At 43.4% G+C, this 23,972-nt stretch overlaps 1 protein-coding gene across 2 annotated transcripts in view; it reads left to right on the forward strand.

The window, feature by feature from the left end:
* The first annotated feature begins 12,707 nt into the window (after window positions 1–12,707).
* SCAF4 (SR-related CTD associated factor 4) overlaps window positions 12,708–23,972 on the forward strand; it is a 62,000-nt gene continuing 50,735 nt past the window's right edge. For both annotated transcript variants that reach the window (XM_019957132.2, XM_019957208.2), the window contains exon 1: window positions 12,708–13,141. In XM_019957132.2, coding sequence (XP_019812691.1) covers window positions 13,112–13,141 — 30 coding nt within the window. In that variant the 5' untranslated portion in view covers window positions 12,708–13,111. The remainder of the gene's footprint in view (window positions 13,142–23,972) is intronic.

A 23,972-nucleotide genomic window follows, 5' to 3' on the forward strand; every position in this document is an offset into this window, starting at 1 on the left:
TGAAACGAGTCGCCAGTCCAGGTTCGATGCACGGTACTGGATGCTTGGGGCTGGTGCACTGGGACGACCCAGAGGGAGGGTAGGGGAGGGAGGAGGGAGGAGGGTTCAGGATGGGGAACGCGGGTACACCTGTGGCGGATTCATTTCGATATTTGGCAAAACTAATACAATATTGTAAATTTTAAAAATAAAATTAAATTAAAAAAAATAAAAATAAAAACCAGTTCCTTGGATTCTTTCCAAGGCTTCATAATAATAAAGTAGTTCAAAGTGAGGGAAATGGCACAGTGAGGCCTAAGTTGGGTTTATTGTTTTACTTGTTTAAGCATTTTCTTAAATGTTTAATAGTTCATTCTGGAGGATGCGATTAAGAGCTATAAACACAGATTGTATATTGAATAAATTAGGATATTTTCAATCACAAATAACAGAAAACCCAACACAAACTGGCTTCCATAATAAGGCAATATATTGGTTTTCATAATTCCAAGTCCAGAAGTAGATTCAGGGTTGGTTTAATCCAGCATCCTGTTCAGTTTTCCTGGGATTCTCTTGGTTCTGCTCCTCAGCCTATGGCAGCTTCATTCTCAGGCTGGTATCAAGATGGTTGCATACAGACCAAATACAGAAGATGCTACTGTCTTTCTGTCACTTTCTGGATCATGAGAAACTTTCCCCTAGAATCACCTAGAACATGTCATCTTGCATCTCTTTAGACTACAATCTGTCAGATGCCTATTCCTCAGCCAATCTTTGAGGTCAGAGGAACCACCTTGTGCTAACTGGTTTTGCTGTTGTTCAGTTGCTCAGTCATCTCCAACTCTTTGTGACTGCATGGACTGCAGCACTCAAGGCTTCCCTGTCCTTCACCACCTCCCAGGGTTGGCTCAAACTCATGTCCATGATTCAGTGATGCCCGCTTCTCCTGTATTTCTGAACAAATCACTAGCAAGGGGGATTACATTGTTGAATTTGTCTGGATAAAGCCCAGGTTACCTTTGGAGTTGAGATTAATCTTCTTAACTTCATAGTTGTTAGACAACAGAGGGATGAAATGGATCAGGAAAAGCATTTGTTGCTGTTTTTGGCTGAGCAGCTCTGAACCTCCTTCATATATTGGGGATAAGAATCTGGATTTATTTCTCCAGATTATAAATCCTAGTGGAGAGCAGATTCTAAGTCCCATCATTAAAAGTGAAAAACAGATTTTGTCACTCCTCAGATGCTTATGTAGCTAGGAGGTGGGCAAATGACCTAGATTCAGCCAACTGGACCCTTTCCCTTCCTTCAGCCATCCCCAGAGAGCGAATCAGGAGCAAGTGACCCAAAGAAGCAGGGCCAGAATAGAATCTGAATGGTCTGACTAGCAGGGCTCTTTCGTCATGGCTAACTGACCATGGAATTTCTAAGGTCCAAAATCATAAGGAGCCCACTCATGTCTGACAAATCAGAGGAATTTCAATAGAGAGTCTCAAATCTTAGACCTGAAGTAGTTTATAGACTCAGAGCCTTTTGAATGAAGGAACTACTGATGAATAACTACACTTTCATTGTTGTCATTTTAGTCGCTAAGTCATGTCCGATTCTTTTGCCACCCCATGGACTGTAGCCCCTCGGGGCTCCTTTGTCCATGGGATTTCCCAGGCAAGAATACTGGAGTGGATTGCCATTTTCTTCTCCAAGGGATCTTCCCAACCCAGGGATTGAACCTTAGTCTCCTGCATTGACAGGCAGATTCTTTACCACTGTACCACCTGGGAAGCCCAGATCTACAATAAGATCATAAATATGTATTGAAAATCCTCATCCTGATCTTCCTCTAAAACAGTTATCATCATTAGTCAGGGTAAACGTGTACTAAAGAAGGGGAAGTACCTAGATCTTCAGAGGATTATTACAAACTGGTCCATTATTAATGCTAATTCCTACGGAAACAGAATGCCACTGTTGTCTACCAGAGAGAAGATTATGGGCAATAAGGTAATAAATTGATTTGTTTGTCTTCATTAGGCTCAATGAGCCCCCAAATCTGTGTTCATTTCCTCAGCTTATGGAGTTATAACTGGAACTGATACATACAGCAAAGAGCAATTCTCCACATTGGCTCTCTAGTCCATGAATTAAGGGCTATTATGATAGGAATGGTCAAGTGCAAACTCTCCATACATAAAATAGCACATCATAAGTGATATCACATCCCTAGAAGAATTTCAGAGATTAAAAGATCTGAAAGACCAAAGATGATGATTGCTACCACATTCCGATTTAACTTTCTAGATTGGTCAGTGAAGAAAACCAGGTGGGTCTTAGAGAGTGACAATAGATTATTATAATCTTATTTAATTACATCTACATCTCAGCAGGCTTCATTTGACAGAAGCAAACATACAGAGACCCTGGCACTTGGTATGCATCTATGGATTTGCCAAAGTGTTTTTTCTCTATCCCAGCACACAAAGAGAACCAGAAGCAAGTGTTTGCTTGCTTGTTTTACCTGGCAAGGACAATAGTACACTTTTATTATCTTATCCCATTAAGTTACTTCTCTGGTTTTGTGTCACAGTTGGGTCTGAAGCAACCTCAATTGTCCAAAGGACATCAAGTTGACAGAATCTAGGAAGCTGAAGCAGCAGATACCCAGGATGATTGGATTAGACAATTTATATCAAACGGTGAGACATAAGTCTCAAAAAAACTACACTGGATTTAGGGCAGTGGATTTTAGGAAGAGGTGGGGGAAAGGGTCTAATAATGGAGGACATATAGGGCTCTATCTCCAAAATGAAGAGTAAGTTGTTATACCTTGAAAGCCCTATCACTAGGAATCAGGTGCCATGTTTGTGGACTTTAGATTTGTACAATACATTGCCATCTGACTCCGTGGGTGACTCAACTCTCAGTTTGGACAATGAGATGGTCCAGAGCTGGTCCAGGCTATAGTACCAGCTACTCTGCCATTTAGCGCTTGTGATCCAGCTGATCCAATGAGGCCTGACATGTCTCTGGCCAATTGGGATGCAATAGAGTCTAGGATGAGATGGATGGCATCACCGACTGAATGGACATGAGTTTGAGCAAACTCCAAGAGACAATGAAGGACAAGGAAGCCTGGCGTGCTGCCGTTCATGGGCTTGCAAACAGTCGGACACAACTTCGGGACCGAACAACAACAAGTTTGTGGCAGGCCCTGATAGAAGAACCAAAGCAGACAACCATATGGATCTAAGAAAAGCTAAGAACCCTGAGCAAATAGCAAACCTTTAGAGAGCCGGCTCTAGGGTTAATATGCTACAAGGCAACACGATGTAGTGAGTGAGCGGAAGCTTGCCTGGCTCCAGGCTGCCAGAGTTTGAATCTCATCTCTGTCACTCACTAGCTGTGAGACTGTGGACCACAGCTTATCTTCCTTTTGTCTCAGTTCCCCACCAATAAAGCTGGCTTAACAGCAGGGACTTGTTGAGAGGATTAAGTATGCTCATGCATGAGAAGTGCCTGGCATGGTATCCAGCCACACGTGAGTGCTCCATAAGTATTAGTTATCACATCCAGTATGTTGAACAAGCATGGACCGTGCCACAAACAAAACCTTAGTTGTGGGTTTCCCCTCAATCCTTCAAGCTCTTCTCAGTGGAATTTATCTTCTCATCAAAAGAGCCTAGATGAAATTCTAGGAAGTCCCATAGCTTTTCTACTCATTTCTAGGTAATACATGAGTCATGTTAAGTCACAGTTTTATTAGTTAGAATGTCAGAAAACTCAACTTGACAGTGTTAAGCCTTTACCCTCCCTTGACTTCTTGGCTGGAAGCTTCTGCTCCCCTTTTCCCCTGCTCACGTCCTCCCCAGATCGCCAGTCGTTGCTGTGGTGCCACTGGGGCAAAGCAGGGATGGGCGAGGAGGAAACAGGGGTCTAGACCAGCTCTCATTCAGCTGGTGCCTTCACACTGAGTCTCTGGGCTGACAGATGGTTGGTTCTGGCTCTCTCTCATGGGTTCATTTGTGGACTCTTTAAAGGTTTTCTTCTAGACCCTTTTCTCCCCTTCTTCCTTTGACCACAAAGGATGTACCTATTCTGTGTGGTCTCTTATATGATCTTCTTTAATCTCTGGGCAAGCAACACCTGGTCAGCTCTGCCTAGGTCTCCAGGTGGCCTATCCAGTAAGACCCCAAATGAACCTTATCACCACTTTCTGCCTCCCATTCAGTCGTGACTGGTCCTCAGGAAACACTCAGAGTCATTTCCCCTACCCATCCTGGATCCAGGCATCACAGGATTGTTTCTGCCACCAGAAAAAGGCTCACCCTCTAGATTTCCTAGGAGTCAGATCCCAGCCCATGGGTTACCTTCGTTGCCTGAGACATGGTTTATACCTGTCTCCAACGTCCACAGATCTTTTCAATACTCTTCCACTGACCCCTGAAGTCTTCCTCATGAGGCATGAGATTAGAAGAGAGGTCAGCAAACTTTTCCTGAAGAGAGCTGGGTAGTATATTTTAGACTTTGTAGCCTCCAGCTCTGTGTCATAACTATTCAATTCTGCATTGTAGCTTGAAACACAGCATAGAGACAATACATAACCCAATCAGCATGACTGCGTCCCAGTGAAACTTTATTTATGAAAAGGTGATGCTGAAGCTCCAATACTTTGGCCACCTGATGCAAAGAGCCGACTCACTGGAAAAGACCCTGACGCTGGGAAAGACTGAGGGCAGGAGGAGAAGGGGGAAACAGGGGATGAGATGGTTAGACAGCGTCACTGACTTGATGGACAAACTCCAGGAGATAGTGAAGGACAGGGAAGCCTGGCATGCTGCAGTCCATAGGATTGCAAAGAGTCGAATATGACTTAGCAACCAAACAACAACAACGACAACCAGGTTTGGCCTGCAGGCAAAAGCTTGCCGATCCCTAGGTTAGAGGTAGCATTCCTCCATTCTTCATTTCACTTCCCAAACAGATGGGGTGGAAGCCCGAGAAAGACAGTCACTGAAAAAAATATATTAATTTCTTTATCTATTTATTTATTTGGCCATGCCAGGTCTTAGTTGTGGCAGACTAGACCTGGTTAAACTTGGGCACCCTGCACTGGGAGCAGAATGTTAGCCACTGGACCACCAGGGAAGCCCCAACAGCCGCTTTCTTATTTCCAGTCCTTACAACAAACCCTCTCTCTTGGTACCCTGACCACTTTTATCACCTCAAAGTGGGGGAGGGTGTTTAAGAGTTTAACAAACACTTTCTCAGACATTTCCCTTGAAAATGTTCATACATGGACTTGCTTCACAATCACTTTGGTAATTGATATCAAACTGGCACCTTAATTGAAAATGAGGCGGGAAATGTTTCAGATGCACTGAGCCGGAAGTGGCTGCAGATGCCAGCTGGTGCGTCCAGTAGACAGCCGAAGGTTGCGCCTTGAAAGTCACAATGAGCTGGGCAGAGTTCCTTTCTCAAGAAAGGCATAGCTATTCTAATATATGCTGTCTTGCTTTCTAAAAGAATGTGGCACACACCCTCAATTTCCTTGTTAGCTGGGGTCTGACATCACAGCAACCTTTTTGTGACTTACTGTGAAAAGGATGCCAGCAGGGGTTGGGGGTGGTGGTTATGGAAGTGCCTAGAACCAGTTTCTTTTAAAATGAATGGCCCTGACAGTTTTGTCTTGATGAGTTCTTGTGTCTGCTTTCTACAGATTTTTCTGTCTCCTTCCTCACTATAAGTCCTGCTGGCAGCCGCTTGGTGTTGCTGTGTTTACCGTTCTCCAGCAGCCTCCTTCCCTATTTCAGTGCTTTTAATGTGCTTGGACTTAAAAGACTCAAGGTATTATAATTGTTGGATAACCGTAAGAGTGAGGGCTGAGTGACTGTCCAGTCGGTAGCAGGTATGATCTTTATATGTGGACAATAAGACATCTATTTTGGTTGTTTGAAGACTTGTGTTTGTTTAGCTGGAATATCTATTGGGGCTGCTTCCAGACATTATTCATTCACTTGCCCTTCATTTACTTATCTTTTGGTTGAATGCAGGTGCTCAGCCATATTGCTGATATTTTGCCATTCCACCCCTCAAATGACCTTTGTTTTGGATGGGGTTGGAGCCACTTTTTTAATCTTCCAATTGATTTATGTACATCTGTGAGTACTCTTTATCTATGAATGTTTTTCTGGGCTCTTCAGGAGTGAGCTGCTTTCTAGTTTCCACCCCTACAGACTGTAGCCAGCATTCAAGAGAATGTGTTGAGTACCCACAGACGTACATAATTTCATGTAAATACATATAAATACAAATATTCATTTATATAAATACTCTATGTATTTTTAGAACATTTGTGTGTGTGTGTGCGCTTTCTTCCTCTCCTGCTTCATCCATATTAGGGCCCCTTTCCCAACTGTGATGGATCATGTGCCAACAACTGTACATATACCCTTCCATATATCCTGCATACAGCACACATTCACACACCAAGTGTCTTTAGATGGCAGTCAATCTTTGTTGTTCATTCAACAGCCATACCTTAGGGCTCTTCCTCACCCCTCTTTTTTTTAAGTTTTTTTTAAAAAATGTGGACCATTTTTAAGGTCCTCAATCAATCTGTTACAATATTGCTTGTGTTTCATGTTTTGTTTTTTTGGCTGCAAGGCATGTGGGATCTTAGCTCCCAGCCAGGGACTGAACCCACATTCCCTGCATTGGAAGGTGATATCTTAAACCACTGGACCACCAGGGAAGTCTCTGCACCTTCTTCTTCTTTTCTAATAATTATTATCATTTTTTTTTAAAGTTTTGGTTGTGCTGGGTCTTCATTGCTGTGCATGAGCTCTTCCTTCTTCCACTTTCCTTTCCTCAGAGCTCATTCCCCTATTTTGGTGCCAACCACATAAAGAGCTCAGAGACAGAGGCTGACACAAAAACGAACCAGGTGGGTCCCTTGGGGACAAAGGAGGATGTCCACGTGGAATTTTCTAGTCGGTAGCTGGAAATACAGTTGCCAACCAGGGGAGATTTCAGACCTGTAAGTGGGGAGGGACAGCAATCACTGAGATGTCAGGTGAAATCTCAGGAAGGGGAGGACGCTGGCCAGAGAAGGAAAGCAGACCAAGAAGAAAGAAGAGTCTTGTACAGTATCATTAGTTTATACTTGCTCCGGAAAGCATACAGTCTAAAGCATTAGAAACAATGCTGTTTCCTCTTGAACTCTTTATCTATGAATGTTTTTCTGAGCTCTTCAGGAGTGAGCTGCTTTCTGGTTTCCACCCCTACAGACTGTAGCCAGCATTCAACAGAATGTGTTGACATGTGAAGGGCACAGAATTAACAGGAATATTGCTTTCTGAATGTCATCTTTTCTTTCCTCTGAATTGATTTCATCTACTCTTTTTAAAAACAAGTTTGTTTGGAATGGCTTTTAAGAACTATTTCCACACCCACATTATGAACACATGAATCTAAGTCAATGTTCTTTGAGCAAAGGAAAGTCTGCAGGTGGATAAAATGTCTTGCTGACTTCTGCCACATGTATTTACGATTCACCAGCCATCTTTCTAACAGGCTGCGTTCCTACTGCTTCAAGGTCTGCTCACAAAGGATAGTCCTCATGAATTTTTGTTATTTGCCCAAAATTTCCTATTGGAGGATTTGATTTGTGTGCCTGGAGAGTCAGAGATGGAAGTCTGGCAGTAGCTCTGCAAATGGTTGCCAGGCTTCCCTGGTGGCTGAGATGATAAAGAATCTGCCTGCCATGAAGGAGACCCAGGTGTGATCCCTGGGTTGGGAAGATTCCCTGGAGAAGGGCATGGCAACCCACTCCAGTATTCTTGCCTGGAGGATTCCATGGACTGAGGAGCCTGGCAGGCTACAGTCCATGATGTCACAGAGTCAGACACGACTGAGCAACTAACATTTTCACTTCCTATTGGAGGGTTTGATTTGTATGCCTGGAGAGACAGAGATGGAAATCCAGCAGTAGTTCTGCAAATGGTTGTCAGATATCCCAAAGCAAATAGAGGTGCTGCCATCTTCTGAACCGAAAATTTGTAGTAAATGCTGCCAAGGCACCCAAAGCCTAGCTGATAACACATATTCCCTAAACAACTTGTCTAAAAGACCTCCCAAATACTATCAACATATAAACCAAACAACCCTATTCAGAATAGCACCCCCTGCATCTAATTATCTACTTCAAACAGAAGGATGTGTGTTCAGTCTCATCCGATTCTTTGCAACCCCATGGACTGTACCCTGCCAGGCTCCTTTGCCCATGGAATTCTCCAGGCAAGAATACTGGAGTGGGTTGCCATTTCCTTCTCTAAGAAATCTTCCTGACCCAGGGATTGAATCACATCTCTTGCTGTCTGCGCCACTTAAAAAGCCCTCAAACTTAAGGATGGTGCTGGGTGCTCAGATGTGTCCGACTCTTTTCAACCCCATGGACTGTACCCTGCCAGGCTCCTCTGTCTATGGGATTCTCCAGGCAAGAATACTGGAGTGGGTGGCCATTCCCTCCACCAGGGATCGGACTTGTATCTCTTGCGTCTCCTGCATTGGCAGGTGGATTCTTTACCACTGCGCCACCTGGGATAGCTAGTGGGAAGTTGCTGTAAAACATAAGGATATCAGATGTCAAATCTTGTTCCTTATACATTCAAATCTCAATAGAACGGTACACAGAAAATGTTTTCCTCTGGGCCATCATTCCCTCAGTTCTCATGCAGACTTCCCTGGTGGTCCAGTGGCTAAGACTCCAGGCATTTCTGGTCAGGGAACTAGATCCCATATGCCGCATCTTAAGACCCAGCAGTCAAATAAAGAAATATTTTTTAAAAATAGCTGCTGCTGCTAAGTCACTTCAGTCGTGTCCAACTCTGTATGACCCCATAGACGGCAGCCCACCAGGCTCCCTCATCCCCGGGATTCTCCAGGCAAGAACGCTGAAGCGGGTTGCCATTGCCTTCTCCAATGCATGGAAGTGAAAAGTGAAAGGGAAGTCGCTCAATCGTGTCCAACTCTTCGAGATCCCATGGACTGCAGCCTACTAGGCTCCTCCGTCCATGGGATTTTCCAGGCAAGAGTACTGGAGTGGGGTGCCATTGCTGAGTCCCAAATGCCAAATATCTGAAGCTGAAGTCACCACCTTCCCCCCAGCTCAAGACTTCAAACTTCCTTGGCCAAATCTACTTCCCTGAATTACAGGAGGAAAGAAGACTGCAGTTATGAATTGAGGGAGAAGGAACTCCATTAGACTTTATAGATCCCTTTTAAAATTCTGCTGCTGTTCACAGAAAGAGGTAGAAGAAGGCCAAGGGCACAACAGACCTTCTCCCGCCCCCTTTTCAGATAATAGCAATATAAGGTAAGAGGTGCTGGGGTCATGGAAGCATATGGTGGGAGATGTTGAGTCTGGCTGGGAGGAGAAGAGAGAAGCTGTTCAGCACAGTGCCTGACACAAAGTAGGTATCTGAGAAGTGATTAATAATTGAAAGGAAGTATCGTCTGAATGGGCTTCCCTGGTGGCTCACACAGTAAAGAATCCACCTGCCTGGGATTCACCTGCAGGAGACCTGGGTTTGATCCCTGGGTTGGGAAGATTCCCCTGAAGGGAATGGCAACCCACACCAGTATTCTTGCCTGGAGCCTGGAGAATTCCGTGGACAGAGGAGCCTAGCAGGCTACAGTTCATGGGGTTACGAAGAGTCAGACATGACTGAGTGAGTAACACACACATACACAATGTCTGAACATCAACCAGGTGCTAAATCGGCCTGCCTACACGAGATGCAGGGAGGGGTTTTACATAAGCGCAAAGGTGTGTCCAGGGAATGACCAAACTTGGGTTGGGCCCCTGGCCGTAGGCTGGAAACATGGTGTGGGAGTCTTGGATAGTCTTTGGCAGACTATGGAATATCCAGAAAAGCCAAGAGGAAGATCTTCTAAGAACTGTATTTTCTAACGCAATGGCCCTATGGGTAACTACTTCTACAGAAGCCAAATGGGTTTTAAAAAACATAATGGTAGTTCAACTGAGAGAGAAAAAGGGAGTGTAATGAAGTAGAGGCCAGATGGGCCCTGAAAGAATATTCTGCTTGTTCCTTCAACAAAATTAAGAGTGCACTTCTCACAACCTAAAAGAAAGGAGCACAGTCTTCCTTCATTCTACAGCTCTTCCCTGGGGCCCTTACAAACTTGCTTTCATAGTCAAGACTGTCTAATACCTCCTGCTGCCTTCCGCTGAGTGCACGCCAGTTTGGCTTCGGTTCTACACTCTCACCCACATTCCTGCAGAGGTCCCCGATGCTCTCAGGTACTTTCCAATCTGTACCTTGCTGACCTCCAACTCCAGCAGCAGAGGAGGCTGACCTCTCCTGCAGTATTCTTCCTCGGCCTTTTCTAACTCCAGCTTTTCTCCTCTCACACAGCTCAGTTCCCAGCCTCCTTTCCCCTTGTCTGTTTCAGTGAGTTGTCAGTTTCAGCTCCTCCCATCACTATGTGCACTAATGACTCCCAGATCTCCACCTCCTCTCAGCATCTCTACGGACTCCACTGTTTACCCAACTGCCTCTTAGACATCTTCACTTATTTGCCCCAAGTGGCAGCTCAAACTCCACAGGCCCTGTAAGGAAATCATCTGGCTTTGGGCCTGGTAGTTAACTGGGCCTCACTGCCTCAACTCTAAAACAGGGGAATTACCTATAGTCACATCATACAGAAGCCCATTATGCAGATTAAATGAAATAACACAGACTAGCATGTCAGATAGGGCTTCCCAGGTTGTGCTAGAGGAAAAGAACCCACCTGCCAATGCAGGAGACATAAGTGACACGGGTTCAATCCTTGGGTCAGGAAGATCCCTTGGAATAGGAAATGGCAACACACTCCAGTATTCTTGCCTGGAGAATCCCATGGACCAGAGGACCCTGGTGGGCTACAGTCCATAGCGTCACAAAAAGTTGGACACAACTGAAGTGACTTAGCTCACATACTCCTTCTAATTATATCACACAATACCTGGGATGGGAAGATCCCCTGGAGGAGGGCATGGAAACCCACTCCAGTATTCCTGCCTGGAGAATCCCATGGACAGAGGAGACTGGAGGGCTATGGTTCAAAGGGTCATAAAGAGTGGGACAGGACTGAATCGACTTAGCATTCAGGCATACATACGTGAAAGATAAACAATAAAGACTAGAATCCACCTTCCAATGCAGGGGACACAGGTTCGATCCCTGGTTGGGAACTACGGTCCCACACGCTGCAGCACAACTAAGCCTGCATGCTGGAATGAAGACCCTGAATGCCAATAAATAAATTTATATATATACATATATATAATAAATTAAAAAATAAACCCATGCACTTCATTGAGCCAGAACCTACAGCATCCTCCTTGATGTCTCCCTCTACCTTAACATCAATTGTTCTGTCCCAGCCCATCCATTCCCCCTTCATAAGGTATCTGACCTTGTCTCTCTACTCCATTGCCTTAAACCCTCAGCATCCCATGGGGCTAGGGCTATTCTTTCCCTGACCCCACTCTCCTACTATACACAGTAGTCTTGAAAGAGCGCACTGGACACCATCCTCCTTTTAAAAACCTTTCAATGCCGCCCTTGGGGACAAAACCCAGACTCCTTGGAAGGGCACAGACTGCTCAGGGCCTGGTCACAGTCCTTGGCACTCTCTAAACTCCAGCTGGTTCTCCTTGAGTTAACGCCACCGTGCTCAGCAAGCTCAGTCAGGCCAGAGTGCCTTCTTCAACCACTCTGGCCGCTTCTTCCAGATACAGGAAGATGCCACTTCCTCTAAGAAGCCTTCCTGGACTTCCAGTCAGACGAGTATCTTTATTCCCCAGGGTCCCTACCCTAACACTTACCATGCCATCGTTATTACCTGTTCATTTGCCTGTCCTCTCCCACTAAAACGAGCTGTCTGCGGAAAGAGAAATTATCCTTTAATTTCCATATTCCCAGAACCCAGCACAGCGCCCGGCTGACAGTAAGGTTGCGAGGGAAGTGAATCAGAACAGTGTGGCCACCGAAAAAGGAAACAACGCGGTTGTAAGCGAATCCACTCCTCCCGCGGCCGGCAATACAGGGCTCCCTTTAGGTCTGCGTGGACGTCCAGGGCCTGCAAGTCCTTCTCGGGGCTTCAGCTTGAGCAGATGTAACCCGCACCATCAGGGCAGACGGGGTACAGCATCGGCAGAGGCTGCGCGAGGAGCCCGCAAATGCATGCCTAGCGGGCTGAGGTAAAAAAAAAAAAAAAAAATCCTGAGCCCTTTGTTCCAGGCGGCGGAGGGTAAGCGGCTCCGAGTCCTCCGACGGGTGCAGGGCCTGCCTGGGCAGGATGGCACACAAAAACGCACCGGGCAGCGCCGCGTCCGGTAGGGGCGCGCTTGTCCGCGGGCCTTCTCCGTGCCCCCTTCCCGGCCCTGAGATTTCCCCGAACTCTCCAGCGCCCCTCGCGGGGACCCGGTGTAAGTGCCTGGCGGTCTCCCGGGCCTGAGGCGGCAGCAGGCGGGAAAGGGCTCGGCGTTCAGGCGTCACGCGCCAGCGGCTGGCCGGACGGCGCGCGCACGCGCGCGCGGGGCGGGGCGGGCGCGGGGGCGGGGCCGGCGTGGGCGGGGCGGGGCGGGGCGGGAGCCAGGCACAGGAAGCGCTGGGAGGCCGGAGCCGTCCCAGTGTGCCCCGCGCGGCGTGGACTCGGGTCGCTGCCGCCATCCCGCTGGCGAGAGGCAGAGGAGAGGCCCGCCCGCTTGCCGGTCGGGCCAGTGTGGGCCAGTGCGTGAGGGCGCTGGGGGCCGTGTCAGCGAGACGCAGAGCGCAGCCGCCGCCACCGAACGGACATGTTGGAGCCCAGCGCCGCCGCCGCCGCCTCTTTTTCCTCATCCTCCGAACGGGACTGAGAGGGGGCCCGCCACCCCTCTGCCTCCTCAGCCTCAGCCGCCTGCCCCGCCGCCTCGGCCGAGCCTCTTCCTGCCCGGCCTCCGGCTACGCCGCTCGTTGCCTCCGCCGGCCCTTCAAGGCCCGGCCGGTTCCTCAGCTCCTCTCCGCCGCGGCGCGAGGTCTTATGTGACCGACGGGCCCGGAGCAGCCGCCGTCGCCGCCGCAGCGCGAACATGGACGCCGTCAACGCCTTCAACCAAGAGGTGAGGGGTGATCGGGACATGGGGGTGCCGGGGGCCTACCAGGGGGAGCTGGGCCGTCGTTTCTCCCGCCGCCTGAGGTTTAAAGCTTAGGTCGGGGTGGGGACGCTTCCTGCCCCGGTTCCGGGGCGGCGGGCCTGCGCGGAGCGGGCCTGTGTGGCCCGGGGAGGTCGCGGCGGCCCGGTCGCCGACCCCCACACCCCTCCCCCACCGCCCACCCCCGGGCGGCGACCTCAGGCTGCCCCCTCTCGCCCCCTTCCGGCCTCGTCCAGCCCAGCGACGGCCTCCGGTGTCTTTAACTTAGCCCCCCACCCTTTTCAGGTCTGGGCGCTCTCGCCCTCTGCTCCCGTTATTGGCTTCGCGGTGCCGGGAGCCCGCAAGGGGCTAAGAAAGAAACGCGGGCGGGCCTGGGTCGGGGGGGTGGGTGGGGAAGCCGGGAGCATCTGCCGGTCGCGGGGCCGGCAGAGCGGTGGCCTGGGCTTCTCCTGTTGCTCAGGCCGCGCGGCGCGCCGGCTGCTGGACTCTGATCTCGGGTCGGGGAGGAGTTGGTGAGGGTATTCATCCCCCCTCCCTTCGGGATTCCTGCACTTGGGAAATGGAGTTAATAGACGGGGCTCTTTACCCTCCCGAGTCGTGAACTCAACCCTGTTACGGGCTCCGTGGCCCCAACGTGACACCTAAAAAGTTGAATGGGAGAGGACAGCATCTGCTCCGCCTTAGACCGCTAGAAAGCCGGCTTTGGCCTCCAGTCCTCCCACCCTCGCACCCTCCTCGCGGTTGGTTAATCCTTGGCTCCCTTCTTTGGGAACATTTACATGTGAAAAACCTCCCAAAACCGGTAACAAAGCTGCCTGCCGCCCTAAAGCTCTCTGGTTTTATCTCAAAACCTTCCAGGTGCTGTTTTTGAAGTGTCGAGTCCACAGATTCTATTTTTCAGAATCCATTTCAGGGAGAGGGGTCTTGACCATTGATAGCAAACGTACCTACAAAATGGAAACAATTGGCATATGTTGAGTTGGATTATCTTCCTTTTCCAAATACCGCCGATCAACCCAACACTGAAAAAAACAGATGTAGCAGTGCTAGATGCCTTGGGACCACGTTGATGACTTGGTGCACCCTGCACAACGTGATTTTGTAGTTTCACTTGTAACAATTAGGGTGCAGTAACTTTCACTTTGTAGCGCTTCCAGTAACACTGCAGTTAGGACCGTTCATTGCCTTGTCAGTTATCCTAGACATGATTTGTCTTTAACTGATGAATACAGAAAGTTGGACAGTGTCTTTTAAAGTTCTATATTGCCTATTTTCAAAATGATGAAATAGTATTTCCTGATTTTTTTTGATGGCTAGGGCGTTTGTGATAATGCCCCAAAGATTTCAGGATTGGGAGTTGACTTTGTTTCCTGAAGGCAAAATATACTGGAATGTTGGCTTCATGAGGGTGGAGAGTTTCTGTCCTTTGCTTCCTCATAGCACATGCTTGGAAAAAACTTGTTGAATGAATGAGAACTTACACAAATGACACAGTGTTTTAAAAGATAGGTACATAACTTATATAAATGACACAGTGTTTTAAAAGATAGGTACATTTCTTTCTCAAGATGAAAACTTTCTGGATGTTTTCAGTGAACAAAGAGGAAGGGTTTTAGCCTATTCTTAAGACCAGAATTATTTAATTATGATTGAGGCATTATGGACATTAAGCACGTTATTAAGTATCACGTTAATTCTGGGAAAATGTGATCAGTAGTTTTTACTTTGAAAACCAAGATTAGGAATGATAGTGTCTTCTTGAAAAAGGAAAACGGCATTTTGACCTTTTAAAATGTACAAAGTAAGAGTTTTCCTATCATCGATCATTTTCCTCTTTAAATAATTTTTATTTCCGTTCCTAGTCTTTATTAACTGCATTATGTTAGGTGTATGTTACCAATTCCAGCTCTTTTCTGCCAAACTTTCTTCCCCAAAAACTTTCTTCCGGAGAAATTAGTCTGACTTTGAAATCCATCTCCTTGTCCCTGCTTGACGTAGTGCTTCTCAGTTAATTCTCCCCATTCATAAAATGTTAGTGGTTAGTTGCATGTAACCTTAAATCTCCGAAATGTTCATTTTACAAATATTTGAGAGCCTGCCTAGCTGTAAAGCTGTGTCCTAATTAGGATGGCACTGCCACTAAGGATCTCTGCCCCCTAGGAGCCTAAACTAATAGAGGACACAAAACTTAGACAAGTAACTTTAATGTGTGCTGGAACAATTTCCTTTGGGGTCTTTTTAAAGTACTGTGGGGTGGCCATGGGGCATTAGACCTGGGAGAAGAGAGTGTCAGTCTCAGAATTTCCAAAGGTGTAGGAAAAGTAATTCAAAGGCAACATTGGTGAGAAATAAGGAACAGTAGTTTGACTCCTGAGGCTACTGAAAGGGTGGTTAAGGTAGTTTGGGGCCTGACAAGTTTCAAGTCTGTCTAATATGTTTGAATTCCTTTTTCTTTTTTTCCCAGTCTATGGATAAATTGAAGGTTTTAGGCAGGGGAGTAATATAGTCAAAATACTGCTTGATTTATAGTATGTATTGTAGAAGGCAAAGGTTTGGGGAAACATGGCGGGTTGGGGACTGAGGTGGGAGAAGAAAGTAGAATCTGAGCTTGGCATATCTATAAAGGGACTAGAGAGGAGGGGAAGGATGTGGACCTGAAGAATCTGTGGATTTGACATCTGATAGATTTATAGGCACCTTTTGCCCTGGACATCTAAGCTCTGGGAGAGGGGTGACACATCAAGCAGTCATCAAAAGTATATTTAGTGGAGGGGGAAATATGTTTGATTTTGAACAGTTTATGTTTGAGTGAAACAGTCATGTGGAAATTTTTGGCTAGCAGTTGATCATATTGGACTCAAACTTGGAAGCAACAAAGAGTTGGAGGAAGACATCAAAGAGTCACTCTCAGATTGCCTTAGAGAAAATTGAGAGGGGGAGACAAAATGAATTAATAATAAGCATCTATAGCATGTGAGGTGCTTTGTATATACATATCGAAGTTAATACTCCTTCAACCTTGCGTACACGAAAGCTGATTTTCAATTTCAAAGAAATCAAATAGTAATTCACCCAGGGGCATACTACTAGTTCATGGCAGAGCTGAAGTTTAAATACAGATGGTCCCATCTTAATTACTGCCTGAAAATAATATTTTACATAATACCAAGGGAATGGTCATAGGTTAAGTAATACAAAGGCCACAAAATTTTTTGAGCACATGGGATCTGTAGTTTAAGATTGAATGGTGATGGGAGAGATATGGATAAGAGGTAGCAAATATAAAGTAGGTGGGTGTTTTGGGATTTATTGTTGTTTTAGAAGTTTGGTTGTAAGGTGTTCTGCGGAAAAGTCTCTTCAAGGATGAAGGGAAGAAAGAGCAGTTGACAATGTAGTAGACGCTGGTGCTAGCCCTTTGATATGCTTATATATATAGTGTATATGTAAGGTCTTAACCTAAGTAAGTGGTGTTCAAGCCCTGGTCTTTATCAGATGCGTGTAGATGCTAGAGCATGTTGAGGGAGGGGATGTGCAAAAAAGCGTAGTTCAAGTGGCTAGAGGGATTGGTTAACTTAGAACAAAATTGTGGATGAAAGGAAGGGGACAGATCAGAAGCACAGGTAAAAGTATGTATCTGTGATACAGAAAAAGAGGAAGATAAAGATATGGTTAAAGACCTTTTGAGAGAACTTTCATGGCAAGACACTGTGAAGTGTTGTAAAGAATGGAAAGATGAGTTTAAAAATCAGTGATCTCTTAATTGTGTTCTATATATACTCCTTGTTGGTTACATGGATAAAGATTATAGATTGGAATTTTTTAATCCATTGATTGCGTTTTTAGCCTTTAATCAGTCTTCTCTAAATCAAAAAGAATAACTCTTCCCTCATCCTCGCTTTTCTTTTTGCAGCATCTGTGATTTTAAGATCTTTAATTAAAGTACAAAAAAAGTGCAGAGGATATAACAAAAATTGACAGTTGTTATTAGGTGTTTTTAATTTAAAAATAAAATATTATGATGTCTTCGTTTCCTCCCTTTCCCACCCCTCTACCCCCCCACCAACCCCCCAATCAGAAGCAATCAGGTAATGAATTTAGTATCAATCTCTGTGGTCCCTAAACTGTGTGTGTGTATGTGTGTGTGTGTATAAAATCTGTTTTGATAACATATTCCCCAGTGTTTTGTGTGTAAAAATTACTAATGCTGTATGTTAAGAACTGTATAGTTCATTCTGACCATTGTGTAGTATTCTATCATTTGAATAAACCGAATTTTATCTGGTTCCCCAGTTGATGAACGTTTGTTTCTCATTTGTTACTGATAGACACTGCAATCAATGAACTTTCTCAGACATGTCTCTGTGTAAGAGTTTCTCTCGGGCAGCTGTTCTCAAACTTTGGATTTTGACTCCTTCAAGCTCTAGAAGTTAAGGACCACAGAGACTTTTTGTATCTATGGATTATATCTTGATATTTGCTGTATGAGAAATTCAAACCAAGAACAAGATTTATTAAAAATAATAAACCTGTTACATATTATCATAAATAACATTTCTAATGAAAAATAATATTTCCAAGACCAAAAAAACCTAGTGAGAAAATGACATGGTTTTATCTGTTTGCAGATCTCATTTAAACTTAGGTTTAATAAAACTTGAATTCTTGTATATACTTCATTCAGTTTCCAGCTGTTACACAAGTCAGGTAGCCTTTGGAAAACTCCACTGTATACTTGTGAGATTAAGGATAAGGAATGTCTTAGCATTAATATGAAAACAGTTTTTACCTCACAGACCACTGAAAGAAAGTCAGACACCCCTGCCCACCCCCCTCCATCCTAGAGTGTCTTTTTAAGAACTACAACATAGAGATGGTATGCATGTAATGATACTTTAAAGTGCAGGAAGAAAACAGGAGTACTTTTACATTTGTGTTTATCTTTTTTTTTTTGGCTGCTCCTGATGTTAGTGACAAATGGGATCTTTTAGTTTCAGCATGTGAATTCTTAGTTGCATTATGTGAGATCTGGTTCCCTGACAAGGGATTCAAACTGGGCCCCCTGCAGTGAGAGCACGGACTCTTAGCCACTGGACCACTAAGGAAGTCTCTTTTGTTTATCTTTAAAATCAGACAGATTAAACTTTATGAGTACTTTTAACATATGAGTTGACATTACTGCCCTTAACCACTTAGTTGTCAGTCTTGAACCATGTTACTCTGAAGAAGAATTGAGTTCCACATCTCATTAGGGAGCTTCCTAGTCCCAGTGGAAATTGTTCTATATAAACTGTTCTGTATTTTACCTCTTAAAATTACTAGTATGATTGTCTTCTAGACTTTAGATCATATGATGACAGTACCTTGTTCACTTTTTTTTTTAACCTGTAATGTTAATCTGGTTGTTTTTGATTATTCCCTTGTTCTCTGAGAGGTCTGTCTAAAGAAGCGGACCAGGATTTGAAACAAGTTCTTAACTGTATGGAAGAGACGTATCGGACCGGGGCAACAGAAGTAAATTTTGAGGTTTCTCATGACTCATCTGACTGTTACACTATTTATAACAGGGGTTGGAATATTAAAAGTTAGTTGTAATTTTGTTCCTCTTGACTTGCAGAGATTTACTTATCTCTGACAATAGTAGAAGTCTGGCTTTATGATGAGTGGAATAAAGCTGGCTCTTCAGAGCTTTCTGTAGCAGAATTTATCACTGATGTTCTTGTTGAAAACAGCCCACTCCCTAGTCTATCATTTTGTTTAGAATTTTGTTTCAGAAGAAAAAAATACGTGGACATATGATAAGGAACTGATTCAGAGAATAATGGGAATAATGGAAAAGTTGGCTTGTAAATCTTGTGGAACAGAATTCGCAGGGTGGGGGGAGTACCTGATAAAAAGTTGACAAGATGTCCGTTGGTTTTTTGGGGAGAGTTTTGTTTTTGTTTTTAATGTGCTCAGTCACGTCCAACTCTTTTCAACCCCAAGGACTGTAGCGCGCCAGGCTCCTCTGTCCATGGGGATTCTCCAGGCAAGAATACTGGAGTGTGTTGCCATACCCTCCTCCAGGGGATTTTCCCAACCCATGGATCGAACCCACATCTCCTGCATTATGTACAGATTCTTTACTATCTGAGCCACCAGGAAAGCCCAAGAATACTGGAGTGGTTAGCCTATCCCTTCTCCAGTGGAACTTCTTGACCTAGGAATCGAACTGGGGTCTCCTGCATTGCAGGTGTATAGTTGATTAACAATATTGTGTTAGTTTCAGGTGTGCAGCATAGTGATTCCAGGCTTTTCTTTTTTTTTCAAATTCTATTCCATTATTATTATGTTATTACAGAGATGCCTTGTTATCTTGTAGTATCAATTGTCCCTTCCCCTCTCCAGCTCCTTTTCTGTTAACCATAAGTTTGTTTGCTATGTGAGTCTGTTTCTGTTTTGTATATAAATTCCTTTGTATTATTTTTTGGATTACATATATGTGATATCAATACTTTTCTATTATTTCACTAAGCACTCTCCAGATTCATCCACATTGCTGTCAATGACAATATTTCAGTTTTTATGTCCGTGTAATGTTCCGTTACGGAAAGAGTCAGACACAACTGGGTGACTGAACAACAACAACAAAGGTCCACTGTGTATATTTACCACGTGTTCTTAAGCCAGTCATCTGTTGGTGGGCACTTAGTGCTGCTGTGGAACATTGGGGTGCATGTATCTTTTCAAATTAGAGGGGTGTTTTTTTTCCCTAGATATATACCCAGGAATAGAATTGCTAAATCATGTGGTAGTTCTATTTTAGTATTTTAAGGAACCTCCATACTGTTTTCCATAGTGGCTGCACCAATTTACATTCCCACCAACAGTATATAAGAGGGTTCCCTTTTCTCAAAACCTTTTTCAGTACTTATTATTTGTAGACTCTGATGATGGCCATTTTGAATGATGTGAGGTGATACTTCATTGTAATAGTTTTTATTTGCATATCTCTGATCATTAGCGATGTTAAGCATCTTTCCATATGCCAGTTAGCCATCTGTTTATCTTCTTCGGAAAAACATCTATTTAAGTCTTTTGCCCATTTTTTGATTGGGGATTTTTTTTTTTTTTTGGTTGTATGACAGGTAATTTTTCTGTAGATAATCTGCATGTGTTTAAAACTCATTTCAAATATACTTTGATAACACAGGGAAAACATTGTTACATAAATGGTCAACCTTTAGAAGTTTGTGATAACGTTTGTTAAGATAATATACAGAATCATTTCAGAGCGACACCATACAACTTTTTAACAATAAGCTAAAAACAAGCTGTACTATGTTATTAGGTAGTGTATAGGATAAGCAGCTATTAACAATGTAAGTTTTGATAGAGTTGGTAATAGTTAAATTTGGTTAGGTTTTACCAAGTTCCGTTGTGAGCTTAGTCTAGAAGAGACATGTTAACATTTCTGTGTTAATATTAAGTGTAATTAACAATGTACTGTTCATGATTTTTTTTTTTTTTTTTTTTTTTTTTTGCGAACTAGAAGATTAATTGCTGAAACGGTATTATAATTTATTATGCTTCAGTCACCTTCATCCTTTTCAATATTTGCATGGCTTATCAATTAACATTTTATTGTGTTAGGACTCTATTGGTGCTTGTGAAGCCATAGGTATTTATAGAAACTTTGATAATATTGAGAAAGCATTGTATAGGTTAGTAGTGAATTCAGCAAGAAATCCAGTGACACTCTGAAGGGGATTTAAGAATTAGAAGCCAAGGTTCAGATGGGATGGGGGAAATAACAGGGCTCTTGAAAAGTGGAGGGCCATACAGGTACCCCTTAAAGGTTATAATTGGTGTTTGGATAATTCATGATTTTTGGTATAAATCCAAGTGGGTCATGTGGAGGAGATTGTAGACAGTAGCATACCTAACATATTTGACATCCTGAGAACTTTTTTTTTTAGCTTAATTCCTCTTTTACAACAAAATTATTTTCAAATATAATCATGAAATTAGCCAGGAAAGAAATTTGAACTTCATGTCACTTACAAGTAAATATTACAACAAAGAAATAATTGATTAATGTTTTAAATTTTCATTAATACTTCTTTCTGTTATATGTAGAAAATCTTACCTACGTACTGCTCTATAACAGTAATGAATAATAATATTCAGGCTCTTTTAAGTCTTAACTTCTGCATATTTATTAAATGATTGTCAGTGTTGATCTTCACAGTATTTGAGTTCAGTAGACAATTGTATGGAGAAGGCAATGGCACCCCACTCCAGTACTCTTGCCTGGAAAATCCCATGGACAGAGGAGCCTGGTAGGCTGTAGTCCATTGGGTCACTAAGAGTCGGACACGACTGAGCGACTTCACTTTCACTTTTCACTTTCATGCATTGGAGAAGGAAATGGCAACCCACTCCAGTGTTCTTGCCTGGAGAATCCCAGGGACGGCGGAGCCTGATGGGCTGCCGTCTATGGGGTCGCACAGAGTCGGACACGACTGAAGCGACTCAGCAACAGCAGCAGCAGCAGCAAATTGTAGTCAGATTTAGCAGTGTTATCTCCACCTCTAAGTGGTTGAAGAACACTTCTCATTAATTCTGTTTACTAAAGGTTGTATGTGTAGCGGCAGATACACAATAGTTGGGAAATCTTAAACATAAAGTTACCTTTGGCACAAATTTAAGAAAAGCTCACTTCACAATAAATTCTGGAAATCAAAATGCTACCCATGTCTTTTTTGACATCAATTCTAGTGACTTTGCCTGGCGACTCAGTGGTAATGAATCCATCTGCCAATGCATCCTGCATCCTGGCATCCTGACATGTGTTCGATCCCTGGGTCAGGATGATCGCCTGAAGAAGGAAATGGTAATCCATTCCAGTATCTTGCCTGGGAAATCCCACGGACAGAGAAGGCCTAGCAGGCTTTAGTCCATGGGGTCACAAAGAGTTGGATATGACTTCTCTGCTAAACAACTAGTGACTTCCAAATGTACTGTCAGTCAAAAAAATTTCACTAAAATATTTTCACCCACAGTTTCTATAGAGGTCTCTATTGTAATTGATGAACCTCTTTAAGATTATGTGTAATGGCATTCTCCATAATTTTTATTCATGGATCATTAAGCTTTGTGTTTTCTTTAAGACTCACTCTGCTGTTTATAAATATTTATACCACAAAAAAAAAAAAAGATATATCAGGAATGAAGAACTGCAGCTATCATACTTTAAATGTACTGTTTAAATATTTGAATATATACACTTAGGAACTGCAGAATTGGAGATGTAAAATGAGCCTGAGGAGAGTACAGGCTATCCTGAAAAACAATCTCGGTCAACCAAATATTTTAGGGAAAGGAATATTTTATCCCTTATATCATTTAGAATTGCTAGTATTTGCTGATGATAAAACAGTTTTCAAACAGTTTTATTATTTTGTAAGTCTTTAAAGACAATTCACCCACTTTTTGCCTGCCCCTGGGTGGACTTCTCCCATTGTTCCACTCTAGGTGTGTTATTACTCTGGAGAGCAGTAAGTATCTAATGCTATAGTCTGTAAATCTGCAGTATCCCCTGTATATCTTTATGCCTTTTATCGTGAATACTCCACTTTAATCCTTCTTTTGTCAGAGTTTAGTCTTAGCTGATGTAGAATTAGAATACCCTATAGAAAGCCTGTAATAAGGAAATTTATGGTAATACCCTTTTAAGTTTTCAGAAAACATAAACTATTCTTTAAATAAACAGTCACATATGACCTGGTCCACTGTAATTACAAGTTGCTGAATGATATAAATAACTTTATCAAGGACAGCTGAGTTTGGGGTTCAGTTGGAGATATGTTCAAATCTTTATGAAGACCTTAAACATTGTTGACTAATATAAGAGCATATTTTATAAAGTTTGGAGTTTTGTTTTAATATAGTAGTCCAAAATGGGCAAATCTATATAGAGAGAAAGTAGGTTATTCATGAGGGGATGGAGGAAGAATGGGGATGACTACTAATGGGTATGGGATTTCTTTGAAGTATAATGAAAATAATTCTAAAATTACATAGTGTTGATGGTTGTAACTCTGAATATAGCAAAAGCCACTGAGATGTACACTTTAAAGAGGTGAGTTTTATGGTATATGAATTATATCTCAGAGCTCTTTTAAAAATAACACAGAAAAGTTATGTTTTAACACCATTTTCATTATTTTATTGCTTGATTTGATTGACAGATTGAAAACAATATCTATTAGCTGCTGAGTGGCTCTGCAGGTTGTTTTGTTGATCCTGAATCATAAGTTTGTTGAAAGGATATCTTTAGTTTTTACATGCTATTTTAAGAAGTAATCCAGCAGAGACAGTTCAAGGGAAGGGCAGTAAATGAATCTTGCATTTGCTTATTCCCAACTAGATACTAGCATATGGGTTAGGTGTCTTATATATACCTTTCTTTATATTTTATATATACCTTTCTTTCTATTTTATATATTCTATATATTTCTTATATATACCTTTCTTTCTATTTTAGAGGTAAGGAAGCTGGAAAGGATGGTGTTATTTGACCGAGAACTCTTAAGAGGCTGCTTGAGTCCAGTCCACAGCCCCACAATACTGCTCTGAAGTTTTTTGAGCAGCTCATCTCTGTCTGTCGTATTGTTAATGAAGGGAGAGGGCTTCCTGAACAACTGTTGTATATTTGACTCAAAGTAGCAAGGGCACTGTAATGTATATTTGTGGGAGGATTTGCCAGAGTTTAAGAATGATGAAGTTTGGGAGTTTTTAAGTCATCTACAGTAATGCA

This window comes from Bos indicus, chromosome 1 (genome assembly GCF_029378745.1).
Source record: "Bos indicus isolate NIAB-ARS_2022 breed Sahiwal x Tharparkar chromosome 1, NIAB-ARS_B.indTharparkar_mat_pri_1.0, whole genome shotgun sequence".
NCBI classification, from domain to species: Eukaryota; Metazoa; Chordata; class Mammalia; order Artiodactyla; family Bovidae; genus Bos; species Bos indicus.